This window comes from Vanacampus margaritifer, chromosome 4 (assembly GCF_051991255.1).
Source record: "Vanacampus margaritifer isolate UIUO_Vmar chromosome 4, RoL_Vmar_1.0, whole genome shotgun sequence".
NCBI classification, from domain to species: Eukaryota; Metazoa; Chordata; class Actinopteri; order Syngnathiformes; family Syngnathidae; genus Vanacampus; species Vanacampus margaritifer.
This window is the reverse complement of record NC_135435.1, coordinates 6,354,101-6,377,266: the sequence shown is the minus strand read 5'-3', so window position 1 is coordinate 6,377,266 and position 23,166 is coordinate 6,354,101. Positions and strand designations below refer to the sequence as shown.

Genomic DNA, 23,166 nt, shown 5'->3' with positions numbered 1-23,166 from the left:
TACTGCATCCGGCAGATGTAACTACGTGGCGGCCATATATAGCTGACGTCCCCAAAAGCAATTCATGGACATATGTGACAGCCATGTTGGCAGGAGTGATGTTCCCATTAAAGGCAACGGAAAACATAGATGATATGAACATAGGTAGGTACAAAATGCCTAGGGTGACCACATTTTCAAAATGAAAAAGTGGGACAATATAATTTCACCAAATTTAATCTCTCGTCAATCTTCGTCAAGGGGGGGCTGACAATGCACATCAATCGCTAATGCTATGCTAAATACTATCTTGGTTGACTCTTCAACAGCGCTAAACAAGTCAATGCAGTGCACTCACTATTATCCAACATTTTTTGCTCTGTCCCGATAGCTATTGGAAGCTACTGATTAATAAACGGCTACAAAAGCAAATCCACTGCGTATTTTTATGTGCCTGTACTAGCAGCACAAATACCATTACAGGGGTAACAACGCTTTAATATGGTAATGCTTATGAATGATACGAGCAACACAAAAACTGGGGTATTTTGTAGATACCGTATAACACTAAATGTGAAGCCACATTTTTATGTAACTATATTTTCAGCGCCCTCCTTAAATGCACCAACATAACAATGCACCACAGAGCAAATCTAAAGTCCATGAGTAACTCACTCACCATAACGCTAAATTAAGAGTGGTTCGTCGCAGAGCGGGCCATCGTGCGTGGGAATCACCTGTAAGCTGTAAGTCCATGCACATTTCTTTTTCTTCTTGGTCATGGGCTCCTGTGTTGTCTCATCACTGGACCTTTTCTCTATTACAAAGAAACTTGTCCCCAAATGTGTCTGTTTTTACTCATTTTGCTAACTTGTCGAAGTCATCGATTTGCATCAGTGCTATGCAAATGAAACAATTAGCATCTAGAGAGAATCCGGTCACTTTTCTAAATAAAATCTTTTTAATCCACGGCTAATCAATTGACCAGAAGTGCAGTAAGTTTTTTTTATTCTTTCATTTCAACCGGCCCAAAGTGGCCCGGTACCGGTCTGCGGCCCGGTGGTTGGGGCCACTGCTGTACATGGCAAAATATGAGACACTGGGACGGGAATATCGGAGAGATAAATTAGAATACATTTAAAACAAACAGTTTCAAGCAATTTTATATTGATTTGCAATAATTGTGTACTGTATTAGGTGTTTTTAGACAGTGGAAAAAAGGTTTGCTTGTGTGTAAACAAAAAGCCACAACACAGGAGCATCAGTGTTTTTAAAAATGTGTCGATTTGTGTGGATCTTAAAACTTTTTTTCTGCAGTACAAATGTCTTAATCATGTATTTAAACTGTCTATTATATACCTTTCAGGCACTTGGTGGTAATGGGAAATAATGGAGGACAAAGGCCCTCGTGTAGCCGATTATTTTGTGGTGGCCGGACTGACGGACTCATCCAAACCTTTGGACCAGGAAATCCATTTTGACGATGCCTGCCACAAAACTGCCAAGCCCAAGTCACCCATCACAGATGTGGCTGTGGTGATCCGCTCGATGGGCGATGAGGTGCCACCAGGGTTTACATGCATTGAGACGACACCAAGTGGACATTCTGCTGATCTCAATAACGGCGGGCTTATGGCACCCCAGATTTTCCTATGCTACAGGCGAGGTTGTGACAAGCCACCACTCATTGACCTGGGGTAAGAGTCCTGGTCTTTCTTTGTTTCCCCTAGGGATAAGTACCGAAGACAGTACTTTTGTGGTATGGACCGATTAGGGTTGGTAGTACCAAGCACTGATTCACATAAAATCAAACGGTCCCATGTTTCTGTTCTAAAGCACATTTTTCTAAGTTGTGACTGTGTGGGACTAGAAGAGTTGACACTCAAATGCAACATTAATTAAAAAAAAATATATATATATGAACAATGAAATAAAAGAGCATAAGATGTAAGTCAGTTGGCAAAATTGGAAGAACGAGAACATTCACTAGAATTGTGAAAACTATCGAAGTGGCTTTGCATTGCACACAATGCAAGTGACTTTGCATTGAGGGATGTGATTAGTTCTTGGAATTGCACAAGATTATTTACATTTCAAGTGGTTGCACATGTTTTTAGCAATGCGTTGCAACTGCCACCTCATATTTACAGTAGCACTGTTGACAACAGTCATCTGCCTGCTTTGCAGCTGTTCTTAGGATGTTGCTAGAAAAAGTGTGAAGAACTGCAGCAAAACATGCAACATGCAACATGCTTTCAAGTGTAGCAATCCAATTTTTTGACTCAGTTCTCCTGCTCTCCCGTAGCTGTCATATTGTGACAACGGACAAGGAACAAATCAGGTCTTGGACTACAGAGTGAGAGTGCTGTCCTCATCAGGCACTGACAAAGAGGCTCTGTTGAGACTGTCAGCAGTCTTTGTGTGCTGATAATTCTGAGGGGCTACAATTTTGTAGGCACGAGTAGGACCGATAAGAACTGGACAGCTCTTTGTGTGGGCAAATGTATGCATTATTGCCTCTTTGTGATATTTATACTTTTTCTAATTGGAATTTTCAAAACTTATAGGCAATTTTTTTGTCACAATGACATCTAAGCTCAGTTATGATAGTACAGTAACTGACCCCCGGATGGCAAATAGAAGACAAGTGATCAACTTACAGTACCTAACAACTTAGTGAGAAAAATGACTTTGGCGGTAGTTTTCCAGGCACCTGCATAGGAAATCACCATTTGATATACAGTATTTACCCTTTATTTGTCTCAAGGCCTATCAATTTCCTTCATTTTAACTTTTGTTGCTAACCAGAGTTCAATAATCCGCTTAAGAAAACTATCAACGCGACAGGGTTGTGTGCTGCAGCCGGGACAGGCAGACTGAGAGTGCAAGTGTGTCGCATGCAGACACACAAAAAAAAAAAATTATATATATATATATATATATATATATATATATATATATATATATATATATATATATATATATATAGAGACTGAGACTGAGTTCGATTCTGTTCTTTTATAATTGCATGCGATTACAGTTTCTACGTAGTATCGTCCTTACTCTTATGGTTTTCTTACTAGGTATGTTTAACTGGTATAAGTTTAATTTTGTATTGCACCACACAGAACCAAACCAAACACACACATGCAAGAGAGTGATAGCCAGGTTATTAGCAGTCTACCCCTGGTAACTCTATCTATTGGATTTAAATATAGAAGTCTACCAATCCCACACAATTATATTCTAGTAGTACTAATATTTTTATTGATCCGCTGTTCATTTTCTTGTGCGACTAATTACTACATTGGCCGTGCTCCCACAGTGTCCTCTATGAATGGAAAGAACGACTGAAGCAGGGCTGCCACCTTCTCCAGACTACACCCTCTGGTCGCCCAGCCAACATCAGTGGAAACTCCTCCCAGCGCATCTATGTAACCTACCGGAGGGCACCTGAGAGCCAACCACATGCTGCTCTGGCTGTCACCGACATCTGTATCATTATCCCAAGCAAAGGAGAGACTCCTCCCCACACCTTCTGTAAGGTGGAGAAGAATCTTAACAGCAGTATGGTAAGACTGAAATAAAATAAAGGGATGTGTTTGGCGCTTGATATTCTGTTTTCTCACGATATATAAAATGCGCTAGACATTATTTATGATTTGTAACTAAAGTAATTTGTTGTAACACATAACCCAAAAGCCACATCTGTCTCACATTCTTTCAGATAACGAGATCTTTTTCTCAGTCTGAAATGAGTACAAAATTCTAAGTTTCTCAGAAAAGTGATTTCAGCAAAATCCATTAACATCCAGGTATATGACAGGAAATGAATATGTTGTTTTTTTCCTCTTTTGTTCTTGTTTCAGTGGGGTTCCTCTGTCTACCTCTGTTATAAGAAGTCTGTGACCAAAACCAACTCAATAGCATACAAAGCAGGTAAAACATATATATACTACATTACAATTTTCATTAAACATTCATTTTTCAAAATACAAATGGTAACAAATAACAAAACATAATTAATTCAAAACGAATGAGCAAAGGATGGAGTAACAATAAATAAAGATGTAACATTTAGTAGTAAAGAATAAATAATAAAAACAATTAATGATTATAAAATACAGAGTGCAAAGCAAAGTTCTTCGGAATGAACTGTACAAGGTATGATGTTAAACGGTAATAGAAAAAAGAAAGATAAATAATAATTGTGTTAGTGTTTATCTTTGTTCCTTGTGCAGTTGTTTTTCAAGAACATTAAGGCCTGCCAGGCAATGAGTTCAAACTCAGCTTGGACCGGACCATCGCAAAAAAAATTGAAAGAGAATGTTAACGAAAATAAATAATTGGGATCATAACAATCATTTGACTGTACCCAACGCCGTACGTAAGCGCTATTTTACCCATGCTGAATTATAAATATGGTAAAGTATTGTTCTAAATCACAACATATTAACAGTATATTGTAACAATGGTGATTGGTAAAGCAGCGCACTTCTCAGCGTTATTTGATTCGGAAGGGGAAGACTTCTCTGTGCTGTCGCTGGGCTGTGTGCTGGGTGGGGTTCCCCGCACCAATGGATGAGGGGGAGGTGTCGCAGCCGTCCATGTCCTTCCTTTCAGCCATCACTAGCCACATTGCCTGGGGCCAACACCGACAAATCCATCTGCCCACAAATGGGTCAAGGCATGCTGGAAAGTGCACATATTTTTTTTTTATGTTTTTATAAAGGCAGTGGCCCCCAACTTTTTAGGAACCATTATTATGTTGGGACATATTCAAAAGGACCAGCATTACAGAAACATGTTTTTTTTTTTTAATTATTAAAAAAATACATTTAAAAAAAAAACATTTGCTACATTGACTTCAATGAGCCCGGTTGTCTGCCATATTTGACAAATGTTATATTTTTGGGATACGTCTCTTTCAGTTTTGCACATCCAGAAACAGAAATTTTTGTCCGTTCTACTTTGCAAAACAGCTCCAGCTCAGGCACATTCAATCAGGAGCGTTTGTGAACAGCAGTTTTCAGACATTTCCTCAGATTCTCAATTGGATTCAGGTCTGGACTTTGACTTGGCCTTTCTATCACCTGGATATGTTTACTTTTGAACCATTCATTCTATTGTAGATTTTTCTTTTGCTTCAAATGACCCTGTATTTGGCTCTATCCATCTTCCCTGTTCCTTCTGAAGAAAGGTAGCTGCAGACGGTGATGGTGACACCCCCATGTTTGACAGTGGAGATGGTGTGTTCAAGATGACGTGCAGTGTTACGTTTAGGCCGAACATAACATTTTGCTTTAACCCAAAAAGTACAATTTTGGTTACATCTGTCCAAAGCACTGTCTCCCACGTTTGGCGTGTCTCCCAGGTGGCTTATGGTAACCTTCTAACAGGACTATTTATGGATTGCTTTGAGAAATGGCTTTCTTATTGCCACTCTTCCATGCAGTGTGTGACTAATAGTTGTCCTATGGACAGGACCCCTGCCCACCACCACCACCTCAGCTGTGGATGTCTGCAGTCTCTGCAGTAATCCAGAGTGATCATGCGCATTTTACCTGCGTCTGAGGCCCCGTCCAGACGAAAGCAAAGCCGGCTTCGTTCCTCAAACAAATCTTGTACACACAGAAGCATTTCAAGACTTGTGTGTGTCCAAAAGAAGACGCTGAGGACGTTTAACGACTGTAATGTATATGCCATGTCGAGGAGTGGCGCTGTAGCGCAGCCAAAGGGAGTTAACAGAAATCAGCGAAGAAGACGAACACTTTTTTTTTCTAACTTTATTGCAATCTACAGAACAAACATGGCTTTGCATGTATCAAAACATGAAAAAGACGAACAAAGGAGAAGTGACAAAGGCGGGTGACTCAAGTACAACACCGTTTGTTGAACGTGGGAATAAAGAAGCAAAATATCTTGCTGCATAAGCATGCTAAGGAGGCTGCGCAAAACAACTACTACACACTATTGTTGTTGACAGACTGACGGTTCACTCGCAAACATGCATACGTCATCAATCTGCGACAATGCGTCGTCATCGTGCTGCGACCATTACGTCATCACTGGAGGAGTATCATGCATATGGTGTCCAGACGGACGGATACGGGGCGCGTTTTGAAATCTTTCAACTCTGGAGCCCGGTTTCAAAAGTGATCGGTTTCAAGCTCCGAAACTGCGCCGTCATGTGGACGAACGGCTTAAACGGTAAGAAACTTGTGAGGATACATTGAAACTGGCTTTCGTGTGGACAGGGCCTAAGACTATCACAGAGCAGGTGTATTTATACTGAGATTGATTACTCGCAGGTGGATTCTATTTATCATCATCAGTCATATAGGTCAACATTGGATCATTCAGGAATCCTGAGGAAAACCTCTAGTGTGAGTTGGCTGCACTGACAGTAAAAGGGTTGAATAATATTGCATTTTTTACTTTATTTATAAAAAAAAAATGGTTGCTTTCACAAGTCACTCTATTTCCCAAAGACACAGAGAGACACAGCTGAGGCCACAGTTTGCCAACACCTGGGTTAGCCGAAGCTAGCGATATGAGGCTAATGTTCCCCTTTTTAACAGTCAAACGTGCGTCGGTCACTTTTGTTTCTTGCTTCATCACAACATCCTGTTCCAAACAAAAATGTTCAGTGACTTAGAAATTTGTACTTTGCCTGTTCGGGCCCACATCTGATGGTTTGTAGCTGCCCAACACTGCTGTGCACTGGTCCCGGTCCACCGTTTTTTTCAAACCCAGTTTATGCACAAACTTTTAATATAAGAATTGCATACTAGTTTGGTTGTACAAACAGTCTTGTCATGGATGAATGGCTGGATATATGTTGTGTTTCTTTTCACGCAGCGTAACCATCATTGACAACGTGCATAACATATTGCTGTAAACTGAAAATTTGTTGTATCCCTCTGCAAAGTAAGGCAGAAAGCCATTGCATATGTAGGTGGAAGTCCCACCTCTGTATCCTTGATGATCGTCCACCGGAAGTTCCGCCTATGTACAATACATTCACTCAATCACAGATGCCAGAAGCAGCCGTGTTTTATGAATGAATGCGGAAGTAGTTCCCATGTCAACACGTTGAACTTTTGCTAAACAAATAAGTAAGCACGAAAGAGTCAGAATGGCAGAAAGGGAAACATGCTTTCTGAAAAGTCTTTCAATTGGAATGGAATATAAGATATACCGCTTTGCAGTTATCCATCTTTCTAAATCATATCATATTGATTGAATATGATACCATTGGAAATATGGGAAAATGTCATCACAGCTTATTACATCTATTAAAAGTCTAGAATCTCAAAAAGTAAAGAGGGGAAATGGGAATTTTTGGTCTTTAAATTAGCCAACAGAAAAGGATATTCTACTTTTCTCACTAATGTGTTGTATAAGTAAAGTTTATTTTTCAGTGTTGCAGGCCATCAGCAATATTTAGGCTTGGACACAAATATGCGTATGCAACATCTTTCTTCGTTTGAAAAAACAGGAGTGAAAACTGCAATGTGAAAGCAAAAATGTTATACTAGCTTTAACTTTTTGATTGCTCTGTTGGTTGTATTACAATGATAGTCTAGAGATATGGTTGAATTGCTAAAGTAAGCAGTCCACATGAATATCGTCAACAGGTCACCCATGTGCTCTGCATATTTATACATACCGGTGTCCATAGGTGTAAATCCATCCATCCATCCATCCATCCATCATCTACCGCTTATCCGGGGTCGGGTCGCGGGCGCAGCAGCTTTAGCAGGGAAGCCCAGACTTCCCTCTCCCCAGCCACTTCAGCCAGCTCCTCCGCCAGCGGGACATGCCCGGAACACCTCCCCAGGGAGGCGTCCAGGAGGCATCCGAACCAGATGCCCGAGCCACCTCACCTGGTTCCTCTCAACGCGGAAGAGTAGCGTCTCGACACTGAGTCCTTCCCGGATGACCGAGCTTCTCACCCTATCTCTAAGGGAGAGCCCGGCTACCCTGCGGAGGAAACTCATTTCGGCCGCTTGTATCCGGGATCTTGTTCTTTCGGTCACGACTCACAGCTCGTGACCATAGGTGAGGGCAGGAATGTAGATCGACCGGTAAATCGAGAGCTTTGCCTTTCGGCTCAGCTCCTTCTTTACCACAACAGACGATACAGCGTCCGCATCACTGCAGACGCTGCACCGATCCGCCCTTAAATGGCACTGGTAAAAATCCAAGCTGCGCACAAAGTTGACATAATTCAGTCGTCTTTGTTTATCTTTGCTTCTCAATGGCTGTAATTTTTCTTTTCAAGTTTCAGCTGTATGTTTTTAGTGAAGTTAGGTATACAACAGTCTTCAATTTATGCGCAATGTAAGGATAAAAACTAGAGGTGCACCAATCATCATTTTCCGGCTGATCATCGATCCCCGATCTTAAAAACTCTGACCTGCCATCCCGATTTTTGCTAATCACAATTTATTCATTTATTTTCATAAAAGCAGCATAGTGTTCCAATCTTGTTTTATTGGAAAACATTGAACAATATCTGTAAAATGATACACACAGGTTGTTTTAGCTGCAGTTTAAGTAGTTCTCTCAAAAATGAAAATCTATTTGTGATCTCATCAGAAGAGGACAGTGGCTGACTTTTTCAGACCTCTGAGGAGGGAGATGAGATCGTTGGAAAAGATTGTTTTTTTTTTTTAAGGGATCAGCCGAACACCGATCCCCCAAAATTAAGAAAATAGGGCAGATAAATTGGCCAGCCCCTTAAATACAATTTATTATTTGACAAAACACCAATGTGTAATCAAGTCAAGCACTGATAACCCTTGAATAGGCTGGTAATTTTTCTAGCTCAGAAAATCTATACTTTTTACAATTAATTCTGTTTCGTTGAGTTACATTTCTTCTATTTTACTGTTTTTAAATTGCTGTTTTGAATTTTCTCATTTAGGATTATTCAGCAGATATCCAGAGGAGGACTATGAGTCATTCCCACTGCCAGAATCTGTTCCTCTCTTCTGCCTTCCCATGGGGGCCACAATTGAGAGTTGGCCCATCAACACCAAATACTCACTGCCTGTTTTCTCTACATTTGTCCTAACTGGAGCCTCTGGAGAGAAGGTAGGATGGATTACTTGATGGGTTCATACTTATTCCGTCTATTACTCTTTTCCAACCAGTCTACTATCAAACAACTGTGCAGCAGCATCAGATGAAGCCTACCACTTATTGTTATATCCCAGCAACAGAAATTTCTGTAACTGTGCCTTTTTTCCATGTAGCACTTTGTGTATATTTATCGGATAACTTGTGACTTTTTAGGATAAAAAAAAGTCTGTGTACAACTCTCCAGATTGTTTTCAGTTGACTTAACTTGCTCCATTAAGCCAAAATGTGCTTATCTGTTTTTTTTTTTTTACATCGTGCAAGTTGTGTATTTCAACCCTTGGTATCAAAGCCTACTTCAGCCTCATTACCAACTTGTACCATCAAAACCCACCATTCCACACACCCACACATCATTGACATTGTCCTTCGTTTCTTTCATATTTAAATTGGCGTATTTCTTTGTCACATTTCGAGTAATATATAGTCAAACTGCTCATAATTAGCACATAGCACATAGAAACACTCACTCAGTTGTCCTGACCTCTGTCATCATCAGCAAACAACCTAGTTTGTGAACTGATAAGGCCGTTTTTGCTTTGATCTGTTCAAAACGGTTTCATACTTCTGGGAAGCTGAGGAGTTTTTGGGACAAATGCTATTATCAGCTGTTTGTTTGACCCCTGGCTTTATGTTCACTAACAGAATGATGTTCTTACTTTATTTTGCTTGTTTTATTTGCATAGGAATGCAAGAAGGTTCTGTAACTATGTATAAATGTGTTTCATTTGGTTCATTTTAGAGCAGGGGTCTCAAACTCGCGGCCCGCGGGCCAACTGCGGCCCCCGGGACGGTAATTTGCGGCCCCCGTCTTAATATGAAAGATTAATGTTCCTGCGGCCCGCAAGATTGATATGAATGACACTTGTTGTGTTCGGAGCTGAATGAACCAATCACGGTGAGGTATACGGCTCTGGAGGGCGGGACATCGGCCGGGCTGTCCAGTGCCTCGCTCACTCACTCATTCATTCCTCCAATCAGCTGGGCGGAGGAGAAGCCGTGAAGCCGATCACTCCGCTCGGCGCGCACAGTCCTCCGCTGCTCTCAGCATAGAACTGAATGAGGCGCTATGATCCGTGATCCAGCCTGTGTCTGTGTCTGTGAAACTGAAACTTAACAGTAAGTGCGTTAACATGACACTTGAGAAATTCGGAGAACTGCCGTAATCCAATACGATCGGAGAGCGAAAGTGCGCATGCGCCACAGACCCGCGCGACTGAAAGTTAAAGTTCAACCCGAGACTCATTCCAAGTGGAAACACATATTACAGAGCCCCAGAGATGTCTCTTTCAAAGCCTGCCATGAAGAGAAAGCCTCTAGCGGCCCCCAGGTAAATTGAGTTTGAGACCCCTGTTTTAGACTATTTGCAAAATAATGTGATTTTAAATCAAAATATCTCCCCTCGGCTTCTTCAATGGAAGAAGACTCGTGTGTAGTGTAAAGCACTTTGAGGGCCTTCTAACGTGGAAAAGCGCTAGATAAAATGAAGTAGCATTTACCAAGTACTAATGATAGAGATGTCAATGTAAAAGATAGATCGATTTCAAATGTATTGAGGCAAGCGTACAATAGTCTAGATGGAGGGGTAAGATTTTACGCTGACTGTAATAGTTTGTGAGCTATTAATCTAACACACATCTCCTTGTGTTCAGGTATACGGAGCTGCCATACAGTTCTATGAGCCCTACCCACAAGAGTGTCTCACTGATCAACAGAGCGCACAGCTGGGTCTATTTAACACAGATGCAGCCAAAGCCTCCCCCTGCAACAGCCCAACTGATGTCACCAACAATACCACTTCCCGCACCTGCTCTGTCTACACCAACAAATGTATCTGTCTGCTTTCTCACTGGCCTTTCTTCGATGCTTTTCGCAAGTTCCTCACCTTTCTGTATCGCTATTCCATCTCTGGCCCTCATGCTCTGCCGATTGAGAAGTGAGTAGACTTTTATCTACATCTTCCACACACTTGCTGCAGAAATATAGAGCCTGACTTTACATAAACAGTAAAAATCAGCTCTTTATGCAATTTCTGGTGTTATCAAGTTATTCAAGTGATCAAGTGAGGATCCAGTATAATCTGATATGCTTCATTGTATTCAGATATGATCTGAGTATGATAAATCTGATTAATTCAAATCTCTTTGTTCTGGTTTACTGATTGCACGTACATGTTAATGCTAAAGGTCTTGTCTGGTTTACCTTTTGCATAACTGCATGTGTAAAAATCATGCAAAACTGTAACCTTGCTCTGCAAGCTGAATTCTCTTTATGAGTTCACAAACTGCCGAGAATCCATCTTGTACAGAGCCCGCTGATTTTCACAACTGGTGGTTCGGACCAATCACAAAACAACATAGTGTTTGGGGGCGGGATATGCAGCTGTGACGAAAATAAGTGCCGAAGCCGTGGGAAACAAACAAACCTAACATGGTGACACTAATGCATGGACACTGCGCCTGCAATTAATTGTGTTCTCGCAGATTTACTCACAGTTTTCTTTCTGAAGAAGAACAGCTAGAGGCACTTTTTAGCTAGTAAAGATGTTCATGCTTTTTTTCTTCCTACGATGACGATGACCACTTTCACATCCGTTGCTGTGATTGGTCAAAACAAAAGTTTGGTAGACATGAACTAGTTGGCATATCGTCCAATCAGCTCTAAGTTAGGATGTAACGATACGATATTCTCACGATATGAAGGTCACGATAAGAAAATTATAATATTGTGGGGAGGTTGGCGACATAAAAATGGGGCCCCAATATTGTAAAGAAAATGAGCTCATACAAGCTCATACAAGCTTTTGTCTAATAACACTTAATATTGAGGCACTTACTTGCTAATGCACGCACACATTGAGTTCCTCCACATATTGACTTGGTTCACAAACATATTACGTTCCCCTTCATCTGACCATTAGCGTGGATTTTAAACATAGAAGGGCCAAAACATGCCTTATAGAAATTATACTGCACTAAACAAACTAGCCAACAGAGGGTGCTAGAACTGCAAAAATGGAAATCAACCTGACTTTTTAAACAGATGTGCTGCTTTTAATATTGTGACATAACGACGACAATATTAATATTTAACATTTAATATTGCAATATCACGATATTGCCATTATCATTTCATCCCTACTCAAAGTATTGTACAGAAAGTCTCGCCTATCTCGAGCAAACCACAGTGGAACAGACCCAGATTGATTGTGGAGAACTCCTTTGAGTGGATCACAATTATCAATCTGGCTATTGCCAGGTTAACAAAATTGAGCGCCATTCTGTCCTTTCTTACACCGAAAACGCACTAAGCAAGCATGGTTTTATGGAAGGGTGGTGTTTTGGGTGAAAAGTTAGCATTTTAACGTGGCTAAAAACAAACAAGCAAAAGTTCCTTCTGCATGATATGGGCCCCTTTAAGTAGTGATGTAAATTTAAATAATGTCAAAGTGGTACTATGTAAAGCACATCAAAGCAGAAGGTGCTGACGTTCGTGAAGAATAATGGGCGTTTAAAAGGAGTCTAAGGACAACCCTTGTATTAATATGACTTTTCAGATGTCTGCTGGACTTTTTTTTTTTTTTTTAACCTTGCCTCTTGTTTTTAACTCGGTTATTGTGTTTTTCACAGGCATATTTCTCATTTCATGCACAAAGTTCCCTTCCCTTCTTCTCAGAGGCCTCGCATCCTGGTGCAGGTACACATTGATTTCAAGAGTAGAATGCATCTAGTGATATTATTAAAGTATAGATAGATGTTCTATCATTCATTTATTTTAATTTCATTTAGCATTAAAATTTTTTGCAGATTTAAATATACTGCATCATATATTTTTGTCATTTCCACAGCTTTCTCCTCATGACAGTCTGATGTTGAGCCAGCCAGTATCTTCGCCGTTACCACTCAGGTAAAAGTGTCTTAATTTTCTGTATGGTAAGTTTGGTAGTCCTATTTATTTTGTGAACAGAGTCATTCTCACAGGATTAAAACAAGTGTTTTCCAAGGCCTGACATTCATATGAATTTTATTTGTCACTTCTGTAGTGGCGGACGTTTTTCCACGTTGCTGCAGAACCTGGGTCCAGAGAATGCTGTCACCCTGCTGGTGTTTGCCGTCACCGAGCAAAAGATTCTGGTTCACTCATTACGACCTGCAGTACTGACTAGTGTAACTGAAGCTTTAGTGTCTGTAAGTTTTTACATTCATATGTACGGTACATACACAATATAGTCAGATGCAGTGACGAGCGGTGACCTTTGAGAGTGGGCATGCTGGAGTGACACATACAAGCGCCTGCTAAAAATTTTGGGATATTTTTATCCATCCATCCATTTTCTTAACCGCTTGTCCTCAGTAGGGTCGCGGGGGGGGGCTGTCCCAGCTGGCTTCGGGCAGTAGGCGGGGTACACCCTGAATTGGTTGCCAGCCAATCGCAGGGCACACAGAGACGAACAACCATCCACACTCACAATCACACCTATGGACAATTTGGCGTGTACAATTAACCTGCCATGCATGTCTTTGGAATGTGGGAGGAAACCCAAGTACCCGGAAAAAACCCACGCAAGCACGGGGAGAACATGCGAACTCCACCCAGGAAGGCCAAAGCCCGGACTCGATCTCACATCCTCTGCACTGGGAAGCCGACGTGCTAACCAGTCAGCCACGGTGCAGCTCGGATATTTTAGTTATTGATTTTAATATTAAATATTATGTAATTGTTAATATTATACCACTGTGTAGGTAGAAATTTAAAGCGGAAATATTCAGGACTGACGCAGGTTGATGAAGACACACTGTAATGAAACCAGCTCGGTGGTGAGTGAAATGACACACATAATGTGCACAAATTTGCCAATACGTTGGAATTTACAGTATTCGTAACTGGCTCGTGCGCATGAAGTGGGCTCAAACCGGGTGGCACAAAATTTTGTTATGGTGCGTGGCTTGCACACAAGGAAGAGGGAAGTGGTGGAAAAAGGGGCACACTGTAACCAAAAGGGTGGACATATTGGTGGAACCACACATGAGTTTGGCAACACACGACGAAGCACACTACACTATACCTCAACAAAGAAATGCGTGAAACAAGCTGTCGGCTTTTCAGCTTTCCACGACGAAAACAGGACAAATTACACAAATTAAATTAGGAATTCAAGACCAATGATTTTATTGAAGGATGGGCATGCACTGCATTAATAGCTTATATTGACCACTCGCCACTGGTCAGATGACTGACTTGTTTTTTTTGTCATTTCCCATTGTATCCTTTAGGTACATTTTTACAATAATTCAATCTCCTTTTTCCGCTAGTAAACCTAATATTTGCTTGTTTTCCTAAAAATGATGCACTCATCATCAATAACCAAAATAAAATACTATAGATGCAAAGTAATCCAGAAATTGAAGTTACTGCACAACTGTTGGTTTGAAATATTCTTTCTCCTCAGATGATCTTTCCCTTCCACTGGCCATGCCCATATATTCCCCTTTGCCCCCTGGCACTGGCTGATGTGTTGAGTGCCCCATGCCCATTTATTGTAGGAGTGGACTCTCGGTATTTTGAACTTTATGACCCGCCACCAGATGTGAGCTGTGTGGACCTGGACACAAACACCATATTCCAGTAAATGCACTCTACTTGTTTCAATTCTCCATTATTTGTAGCAAAGTTTTGTCTGTGCATATTTGACAATTGTCATTAGGCAACCAGTGTTGGGAATAACGCCGTTTAAACTGACGGTGTTGAGTAACTCAGTTTTTTTTTTTCATTAAAGGAGTAATCTATTTTTCCTGTACTTGAAACACCGTTATCATTGTTGTATGTTAAATGCATTGCATTACAATTGATTCATTACTTTACAAGTCGACTACTGCATAACGCACTTTGGCTCCACAAAAAGATCACGGAATTCCCTCCGACTTACATATGTTAAGTCCATATACCAGATATAATCGGCATATAAACACGGACATACACTACTCACAAAAAGTTAGATATTTGGCTTTCAGATTAAATTTATGGAATATGTAAAAAGTTCACACTACAGTTATATCATATCATGAAAGTAGACCATTAAATAATAGACCATATAGATGACATTTAAGTAGAAAGATGCACTGGTGATTTCTTCATCTCAAACAATTCATTGAAAGAAAAGTTAACAACAGTGGGTACACCACAATAAAAAAAAATCCACGTGCCCTTGAGCATCATTTACAGCTTGACAACGATGTCTCATGCTGTTCACAAGTCGAGTCATTGTCTGCTGAGGCATGGCATCCCACTCTTTTTGAAAGGCTGCCCTCAAGCCATTGAGTTTCTGGGCTGCATAGTTTCAACCTCAACACGGTCAGCGACTCAGCTGATTCCACAGGTTTTCAATAGGATTCAGGTCTGGAGAAAGTGCCAGCCATTCCATTTGAGGTACACCATTCCCCGATGATGCGTTTGTGTATTTTGCCGTTAACTCCTCGTTAGAGAACAGCAACTTGTGCAAAAAGTACTGAAACATTTAACAGTTTGACGTGCATTCAAAAGCTTAGAGAAGGTCACATTAAGTTAACCTGTAAAGGTTTCAATGCATTTAGGCACGTCCTGAAATTTCACTTGCAAGCCAAATATCCCCAATTTTTTGTGAGTAGTGTGTTAGTTCGTGCCTGCAAGATTGCATCTGGATGGGTCCTGCACGCATTGCGGTGACGTCACATTACGGCAGCTCCAATTGAACAACATTAAATATTTTTTAAGTTTTTTAAGTCATAAGTCTCTATATAGAATGCAGAGTTACATTTTTATGATTATTTTAATGTATATATTAATATTTCCGAATGGAAAAGGGAGGGAGGGTGTACTCAGAGCATTACGTCACTTACGATAATGGCCTGACAATTCATGCCCACTATCGGTACCAGATATGTATAACTATTAACCACAAGACATGGGCCAATAACCGGTTTGACGATTCACCGTGGTTTTAAAAAGTCAAGGTTTCAATAATCGCTAATTCTGTCTGTCACCGGTAATGTACTCATCTTGAGTTGCGTAAACGAGCCAATTTGTAGTGAAAATAGTTACTTTTTATCTGGTAACGAGTTACTTTCATTATTAAGTAATTTAATTACTAACTCGGTTACTTTTTTAAGCAAGTTATTAGTAACTGATTACTTTTATAAAGTAACATTCCCAAAACTGTTTGCAACCAATGGGTGCTATCGTTCTGATTATCTGACTTCACGTACCAGTTGACCTGTGTGATTCTGTGTATTTTATGCGATATTTGAGTTGCTGTTGAAAAGTACAAGTGTCAATGAATTCTCTATATGGTGTACAACATTTCATTATTTCCCCCAATGGTCACATATGTACAGATCATTACTTCTATGTTGAGTGGTCAAGCCTAGGCGGCAGTTTTTGTTATTATTATTTTTGTGTGGTATAGAACTTGTAATATGACCTTAGCTCCTCCAGAACTAAGAATCTCTTATTTTCTAGTAATGAAGACAAGCGAACCCTCACATGGAAGAGCTTGCCCAAGAAAGCCTGTAAAAACCTAATGAATGTGCTGAACAATCTCTACCAGCAACTAGTTGATGGTGAGTTCTGAGACAATAACCTTTTTTTCCCCTCACTGTCCTGTGACATTTTGCATCAGACATAGGGAAAACCTCATGGAGCTGTAATTTGTTACTTCTGTACCTGTACCTTCAGGTCAGTACCGGTCTGATAGCCTGCTAGAGATGAGCATCTATGATTTATCAGAATTAAGCTGTGGGAAAAGTCTCCATGCTGTGGAGCTAGAGATCCAGGAAACCTTTCTGCGCTTCATGGCAGCCATTTTAAAGGGATACCGTTCCTTCCTGCGACCCATTACCCAGGCACCATCTGACAAAGCCACAGATGCCAGCTCACTTTTTGACTTGCAAGGTATGGGAAATAATTTAGTTTCAACACAGTAACTTGTAGTGGCCAAATCAAGTTATTCTTCTTCGCCAGCATGCTAGTATTCCTCACATCGCAGTTGCATCAAGGTCCACAGGTTATATGTTTTTTTTTCTCTGCAAAACAAACCCTGTTGTATCAGTGTATGACATATGATGGCTATGGATAGTTAAATCCAACCGTTATCATTAACACATCTGGTTAAACACATTGTGCTAGTTTGTTAGTTGTTCTAAATCAGAACTTGTCAAGTTTGCATGTCAGCTGCTGATGTCTTTTGGTTGGCCGTTGACCATGAGAACTTGTTCACTTTGCAGCTGAATTCATTTGGGGCTGATATGATATCATACTTTCTTCTTTTGAGAATAGTCGTTGCCAATGTTACATGTAACAAACATGGTTTTGGGATGTTATGAGTAACTGCAGTATTGTATGCTAATGAATTGTATTTATTTTTTGCTTTATGACAACAATAACAGCTACATCTCCTGTTTCATTTTTCAGTTAGTCAGCAGGGCACTTAAGTTATGTCATATGATTGTTTGACAACGCATCTGCATGCCAAAACGAGAGATCCCCAAATGTGAACTGTTGTTCTTCTTGTCCTTTATTACTCCTCTGTCACCTTCAAATGATAGACAATTCACAGACAGATTTGATTTTCAGTACTACTGACTGTACCTTACTACAGTCACGCTCCAGATCAACAATTAAAAAACATATTGTGGAGAATTTAACTGAGCCTTAAGAAATGAGAGGCACTTATAACAAAATATTAACATCTGTTTCTCTAGGGTTTTTGAAAAGCCGTGACCGCTCCCACCAGAAGTTCTATTCACTGATGACCAAAACCCAGATGTTCATCCGTTTTATTGAGGAGTGCTCGTTTGTTAGCGACAAAGACGCCAGTCTGGCCTTCTTTGATGACTGTGTGGAAAAAGTGAGCTCCTTCATTAATAAGATAATTCTTTAATGATCCCCATAGTGGAAATTCCAAAGAGAAGAGGGCAGTAATAAAACTGACTTGTATAGTGCATAAAAGGTGCAGCATATGATGTTGAAGCTGCTAGCAAGATTTGAATGCAGCCTCGCTTCACTCCTCCCTCCCCTCTTGTCCCTGACCAATGCAATATCCCTCACAAACGTACGTGTGACATGCACTGTATATGGCTGCTACATTCATGTTGAAAGGTGCAAAACATCAAATATTACTGGTTTGGTGTTGTAATTTATTTTTATGTAGAATCAATTAAAAATGCAAGAGAGGTGATAAATAAAAATAAAAAAAAGATTTGAAGCAAAACTGCTGCATTATGTTTTATATTATAAATGTTTTTACCCATTTGTACTGTCAAATGCTACTGTTGACAACTTGACATAGTCTACCATTTCAGTGTGACTACATCGTCACCAAACCTCTCTTATGTTCTAACAACTGTTATTATTGTCTGGTGTTACTGAAACTGTCTTTAGCTTTGATCTTCTTTCCATTCACTTGATTTTCTGTTCTATTCTTTGTACCTCTCTTTGGGAGCAGCTGTACAGCTCTGATCGGAGTGCTGAAAAGGGAGTCAAGGTACAGTATGAGTGATCTCCTCTGCCCATGGCTAGCCATGACAGACTTTCTTTTAAAGCACTTTTGGGATGGTTTTTGAAGATGCCACATCAGAATGTTGGTGCAATAATGGATGCTAACGTGCAAGTAAATGAAAGACTACCCCGGCCCCTCCCCTCTCCTATCAAACACACGAGGTACACAGTAGAAGGAGTGATTTGGATTGGAGCAGAATGGCTACTTGTGAAATAGTTAGTTATTAAAGTCTATTAAATGAATAAGGATTATTTTTTAAATATGAAATACAATGCTTGAGGAGCTTGACCAGGTCTAGAAAATTCATGACGGACAGTTTTTGTGTGTGACATGGTACCAGCATCTGTCAGAATGTCAAAAGTTATTTGTACAATGGGATCACGGGATTTGGGCTATTGAACAAAAATTTGACTTTTAAGTGAAGTAGTATCATTGCACCATCATATTGCCCTCTTTTCTGCAGGTAGATGGTGACAGGCCAGAGGAGACCAGACTGATAGAGACTGATGAATCCCAACGAAGTGAACACACGGTCTTCATCACACCTCCAGAGTTGCTTCCTCTACCTGAGGGCGAAGAGCATCCACTATGCTACAGGTAGAACAAAATCAAAGGAACTGAAATGTTCCTTACAAATTGGGTGTCGTTTTTCTAAAAAAAAAAACAGGCTTTTCAATAATAAAAGTAATATATTGGCAAAAAGCATAGTTACAACAGAGAACAATTCTGTAGCAAACCTTTTTGTGAAAAATGATCTCACATAATGTCTGTATGTATGTTATTAGATATGATGGCTTCCCAGTGTTAAGTCTTGACCTGTTTGACCCAGTGGAGGGGCTTCAGACCCCAGTTTCCCGCCTCAATGCCAGGCACAGCTGTCCCACCAGCCCCGCGCCCATGTTTAGGCGCAGCAAGCAGGTGAATGTCACAGTAGCATCCTCTTGTCTTCATTGTGCTTTATGCACAGCACACTGTTTATCTAATGATCTTTGATATAGTAGAAAAAGTTGGAATATGGAGTATGGAAATGTTTTTTTGTCGTGCGTTTCATAGTAATGCTAATGCGTTGTGAACAAATGCCATAAAAACTCTACTCAAATACTATGCTTGTAAAAAGTGTTAATAGCATTCTCTCTATGTTCAATATCTTCCTAACATAATTTTAGCTTCATTTCGTTTCTTCATCTTGCATCCATTTTTTGTCCACAGGAGATTAAATCAGCCCAGAAAATAGCCAAAAAGTACTCGTCCATCCCCCAACTGTGGTCCATGTGCCTCCTCCGCCATTGCTATGGCCTCTGGTTTATCTGCCTGCCTGCATTTGTGAAGGTTTGCCATTCTAAGGTGCGAGCACTAAGAACTGCCTATGACGTCCTCCGTAAAATGCAGTCTAAGAAGCTGCAGCCACCCGATGAGGTAATGTATTACATGAATGCTGTAATGTACATTTTCTCATTTCCGAATTCTCTTTAAAATTGTGTTTAAAATCTAACGGTTAGCTCTTCAGTCAAGTTTTGTTTTTTTAAAAGTCATCATTGTAACAATTTTATTGATCCTTATCCAGGTGTGCTACAGAGTACTGATGCAGCTTTGTGGACAATATGGTCAGCCTGTTCTTGCTGTCAGGGTCCTTTTTGAGATGAAGAAAGCTGGAGTTCACCCCAATGCGATCACATATGGCTACTATAACAAGGTAGCCAACTATGGCCCTTACAATGATCAGTTATTATCATTATATGATATGATCATTTTTACCATTGTTAATTGTCATTTAGGTATTAGTAAAACTTCAAAACAATAGACTGTGTAGCAAAATGTAACTTTATTTGGTGTAACATTATCATGACCATTTTTGTCTTTGGCTTATTATCCCTGATACCTTTGTGAACAGGTAGGCAGAATATGATGGGGGGGACTGGGACAAGGGAGAGCAGCTGATGTCAACCGGTTTTGTCTCATGACTTGTTTTGAGGTAAAATTATGTCTCTTCTCTTTATTTGCAGGCAGTGTTGGAGAGCACATGGCCAACCAGCACCAGAGGAGGGTACTTCCTGTGGATGAAGCTGAGAAACGTTATTCTGGGTGTGGCCCAGTTTAAACAGTCACTACGGAGACATGCTCCTCTTACTCAGAGCCCGCTGTCAGGTAAATTCACTGAGAGCAAATTCTTCACAGATATTCTTAAATGTGGTTTAACGAGCATCAGGTATGTTTTTCATGTTTTGCAACAATACTATCTATTTTATCGTTTAAATACTATCTCAAAATAAAACATGCAGTGTTGCACAAATAGCACACTTTCTTGTCATCTTTTTTTTCTTCTTTTTTTACCAGACGGCAGCGACATGGATGCTGTTAGTCATGGCAGCCTGGATAGCGCTGCTGACACTAACCTGAACGAGCCGGGCCACTACATCGTTGACACCATCAAAGTAGATCCCACTGATGATAGATCCAGCACAGGTATCGACTTCACCTTCAACTGGATGGCTCAATCGTTTACTGACAAAGTTTTTTGACACAATTCCTTTTTTACATGTTCCCTCCCTTCCTCATTTGTCTCGTCCCACTTACCCACTCCACTGGCCACGTCTTCATTTTTTCTCCTTCATTCATATCATTTCATGTCTCTTCATGGTTTTGTGGCTGTGGTTTCCGCTCTGCTCTATCCCTAACGCTGCCCCTCACTTTGGCCCTGCCTGTGTTGCTTCTTGCATGCAGTCGGCCATGTGGGCAGCAGCGTGAGCGCCAGGGCACACTCACGCTGGGGGGGCTCTGAGCACAGAAAACCCACTCTCAATCCAGGTAAAACTCTTTCTTTCCTTCTGATCATCTATCCTCCCCTAAATTGACCCATCGCTGTTTATATTTTCTTTCATCCCTTTCATCGCCATTTTATTTCTCTGGCATTTCCCTCTCCGATTTCTCACCTTGCTTACTTCAGTCAGTTATTTCTTTGTGGCCCATCATTGTGTTGTGTTTGTCCCTCTGCTATTCCCTCCATAATCACCCACTGGCTATTCATGGTATGTGCCTTGCTCTAAAAGGCTGACTGGGGCGCCACAGCTCACAGTAGAGCCAGAAGACGGGATGTCAAGTTTAACCAATCTCTTAAGTAACAATTTAAAGATGGTATTTAGAGAGCTTAACATATAACCACCACAAGTTCATTCTTTGGCAGTATGTAGTGTGAAAGAAGAAATTCATCTCCACCGTTGAACAGTGTGATTTGTTTAATAGATGTGTACTTTACAGCTGTAGCTACGTAACTGTAATCTGAAAACTGTGGTTGTACGATTTGGCATCAGGTAACTTGGTTCTTATCTTGTCACTCTCTTATTTCAATCAATTTCATAATTTAATTGTGCTATTCATCTCTGTCCTCTAGGTGATCAGTCAGATTTGGGTTATAATTCGCTGTCCAAGGAGGAGGTTCGCAGAGGAGACAGCTGTGTGCAGGACTCTGTTCCTGATAAGGATGATAAGAAAGAGAGTGACTGCAGTTCTTGTCAGTAGTCTTTGATCTCATATTATCCACTGATATTTTATATAATTTACAGTAATTTATGGACTATAAGCCGCTACTTTTTTCACTTGCATTCGACCCTGCAGCTAATACAAAGGTGCGGCTTATCCATCAGATCACAAGGGGGCGCACTATAAAGAAAGCGCAAGAGCGTCAGGCAGAGCAAAACAAACCAAGTGAGCCCAAATACAGTAGACCGAACGAGAGCGCGATAATTTGTGCCCTCATTATGGGAAAAAAAAAGTAGCGGGAACTCTGTGCAGTAACATTAAAACACCTGCGGTTTACAGTCTGGTGCGACTTATAGTCGGGAGCGCCTTATAGGCCAGAAATTACTGTAGGTCAAATAACTTATGTATTTTGTCATAAGATCTTAAATTGTGTTTTCTATATTTGTAGTGTCAGAAACAGAGAGCACCAAAGGAAGTAAAGACTGTCTCCCTCAGATGGACATGGAGATCAATTCTTCCTTGCATTCCCGTGGCATTTTTCGAAGGTGTCATCAATATGACAACTCAAAATGTAAAACTAAGACCTCTATAAGCACAGGTAAGAGTAACTTAATGAGATAATTTATGTAAAATGCATTTTTATTGTGGTTGTCCTTATCAACCTTTTTTAATCCAAGATCTACTTTTAAAGCATTCATCCTCCCGCGATCGACCAATTCAGTGTCAACACTGCAAACCCACACAACTTTTTCCAGCCTGCATTAATTAACAGCTCAACACTTTTTCTTGTCATACAATCACTAGACATGACATTGCTCTCTTTGCTCCTTTCTCATATGATCACACATGCGCGCGCATATGCACACATGTATGCCAAGCCAATAATCTGCATGTTGATGAGCAATAGCCATAACTGACCCTTACATGAACAAAACAGAAACATAAACCAGATACAACAAAGGTAGCTCTCTGTGTTTGACAAAGGAAATCACTACCTTAAACCCAATTCCCCAAAAAGTTGGGACACTATA

General features: G+C 40.5%; 1 protein-coding gene across 4 annotated transcripts in view; it reads left to right on the top strand.

Annotated features, from left to right (window-relative positions):
- LOC144050383 (C-myc promoter-binding protein-like) overlaps positions 1–23,166 on the top strand; it is a 56,786-nt gene that overhangs the window by 16,528 nt on the left and 17,092 nt on the right. For 2 of the 4 annotated variants that reach the window (XM_077563554.1, XM_077563555.1), the window contains exons 2-23: positions 1,346–1,676; positions 3,305–3,551; positions 3,849–3,918; positions 8,912–9,081; positions 10,779–11,062; positions 12,756–12,822; positions 12,974–13,032; positions 13,169–13,313; positions 14,576–14,751; positions 16,621–16,721; positions 16,837–17,052; positions 17,862–18,007; positions 18,605–18,643; positions 19,122–19,255; positions 19,444–19,576; positions 19,868–20,074; positions 20,223–20,351; positions 20,662–20,803; positions 20,993–21,121; positions 21,380–21,463; positions 22,047–22,166; positions 22,584–22,733. In XM_077563554.1, coding sequence (XP_077419680.1) covers positions 1,369–1,676; positions 3,305–3,551; positions 3,849–3,918; positions 8,912–9,081; positions 10,779–11,062; positions 12,756–12,822; positions 12,974–13,032; positions 13,169–13,313; positions 14,576–14,751; positions 16,621–16,721; positions 16,837–17,052; positions 17,862–18,007; positions 18,605–18,643; positions 19,122–19,255; positions 19,444–19,576; positions 19,868–20,074; positions 20,223–20,351; positions 20,662–20,803; positions 20,993–21,121; positions 21,380–21,463; positions 22,047–22,166; positions 22,584–22,733 — 3,256 coding nt within the window. In that variant the 5' untranslated portion in view covers positions 1,346–1,368. The remainder of the gene's footprint in view (positions 1–1,345; positions 1,677–3,304; positions 3,552–3,848; positions 3,919–8,911; positions 9,082–10,778; positions 11,063–12,755; positions 12,823–12,973; positions 13,033–13,168; positions 13,314–14,575; positions 14,752–16,620; positions 16,722–16,836; positions 17,053–17,861; positions 18,008–18,604; positions 18,644–19,121; positions 19,256–19,443; positions 19,577–19,867; positions 20,075–20,222; positions 20,352–20,661; positions 20,804–20,992; positions 21,122–21,379; positions 21,464–22,046; positions 22,167–22,583; positions 22,734–23,166) is intronic. The other 2 variants (XM_077563557.1, XM_077563556.1) reach the window with 1 other exon arrangement.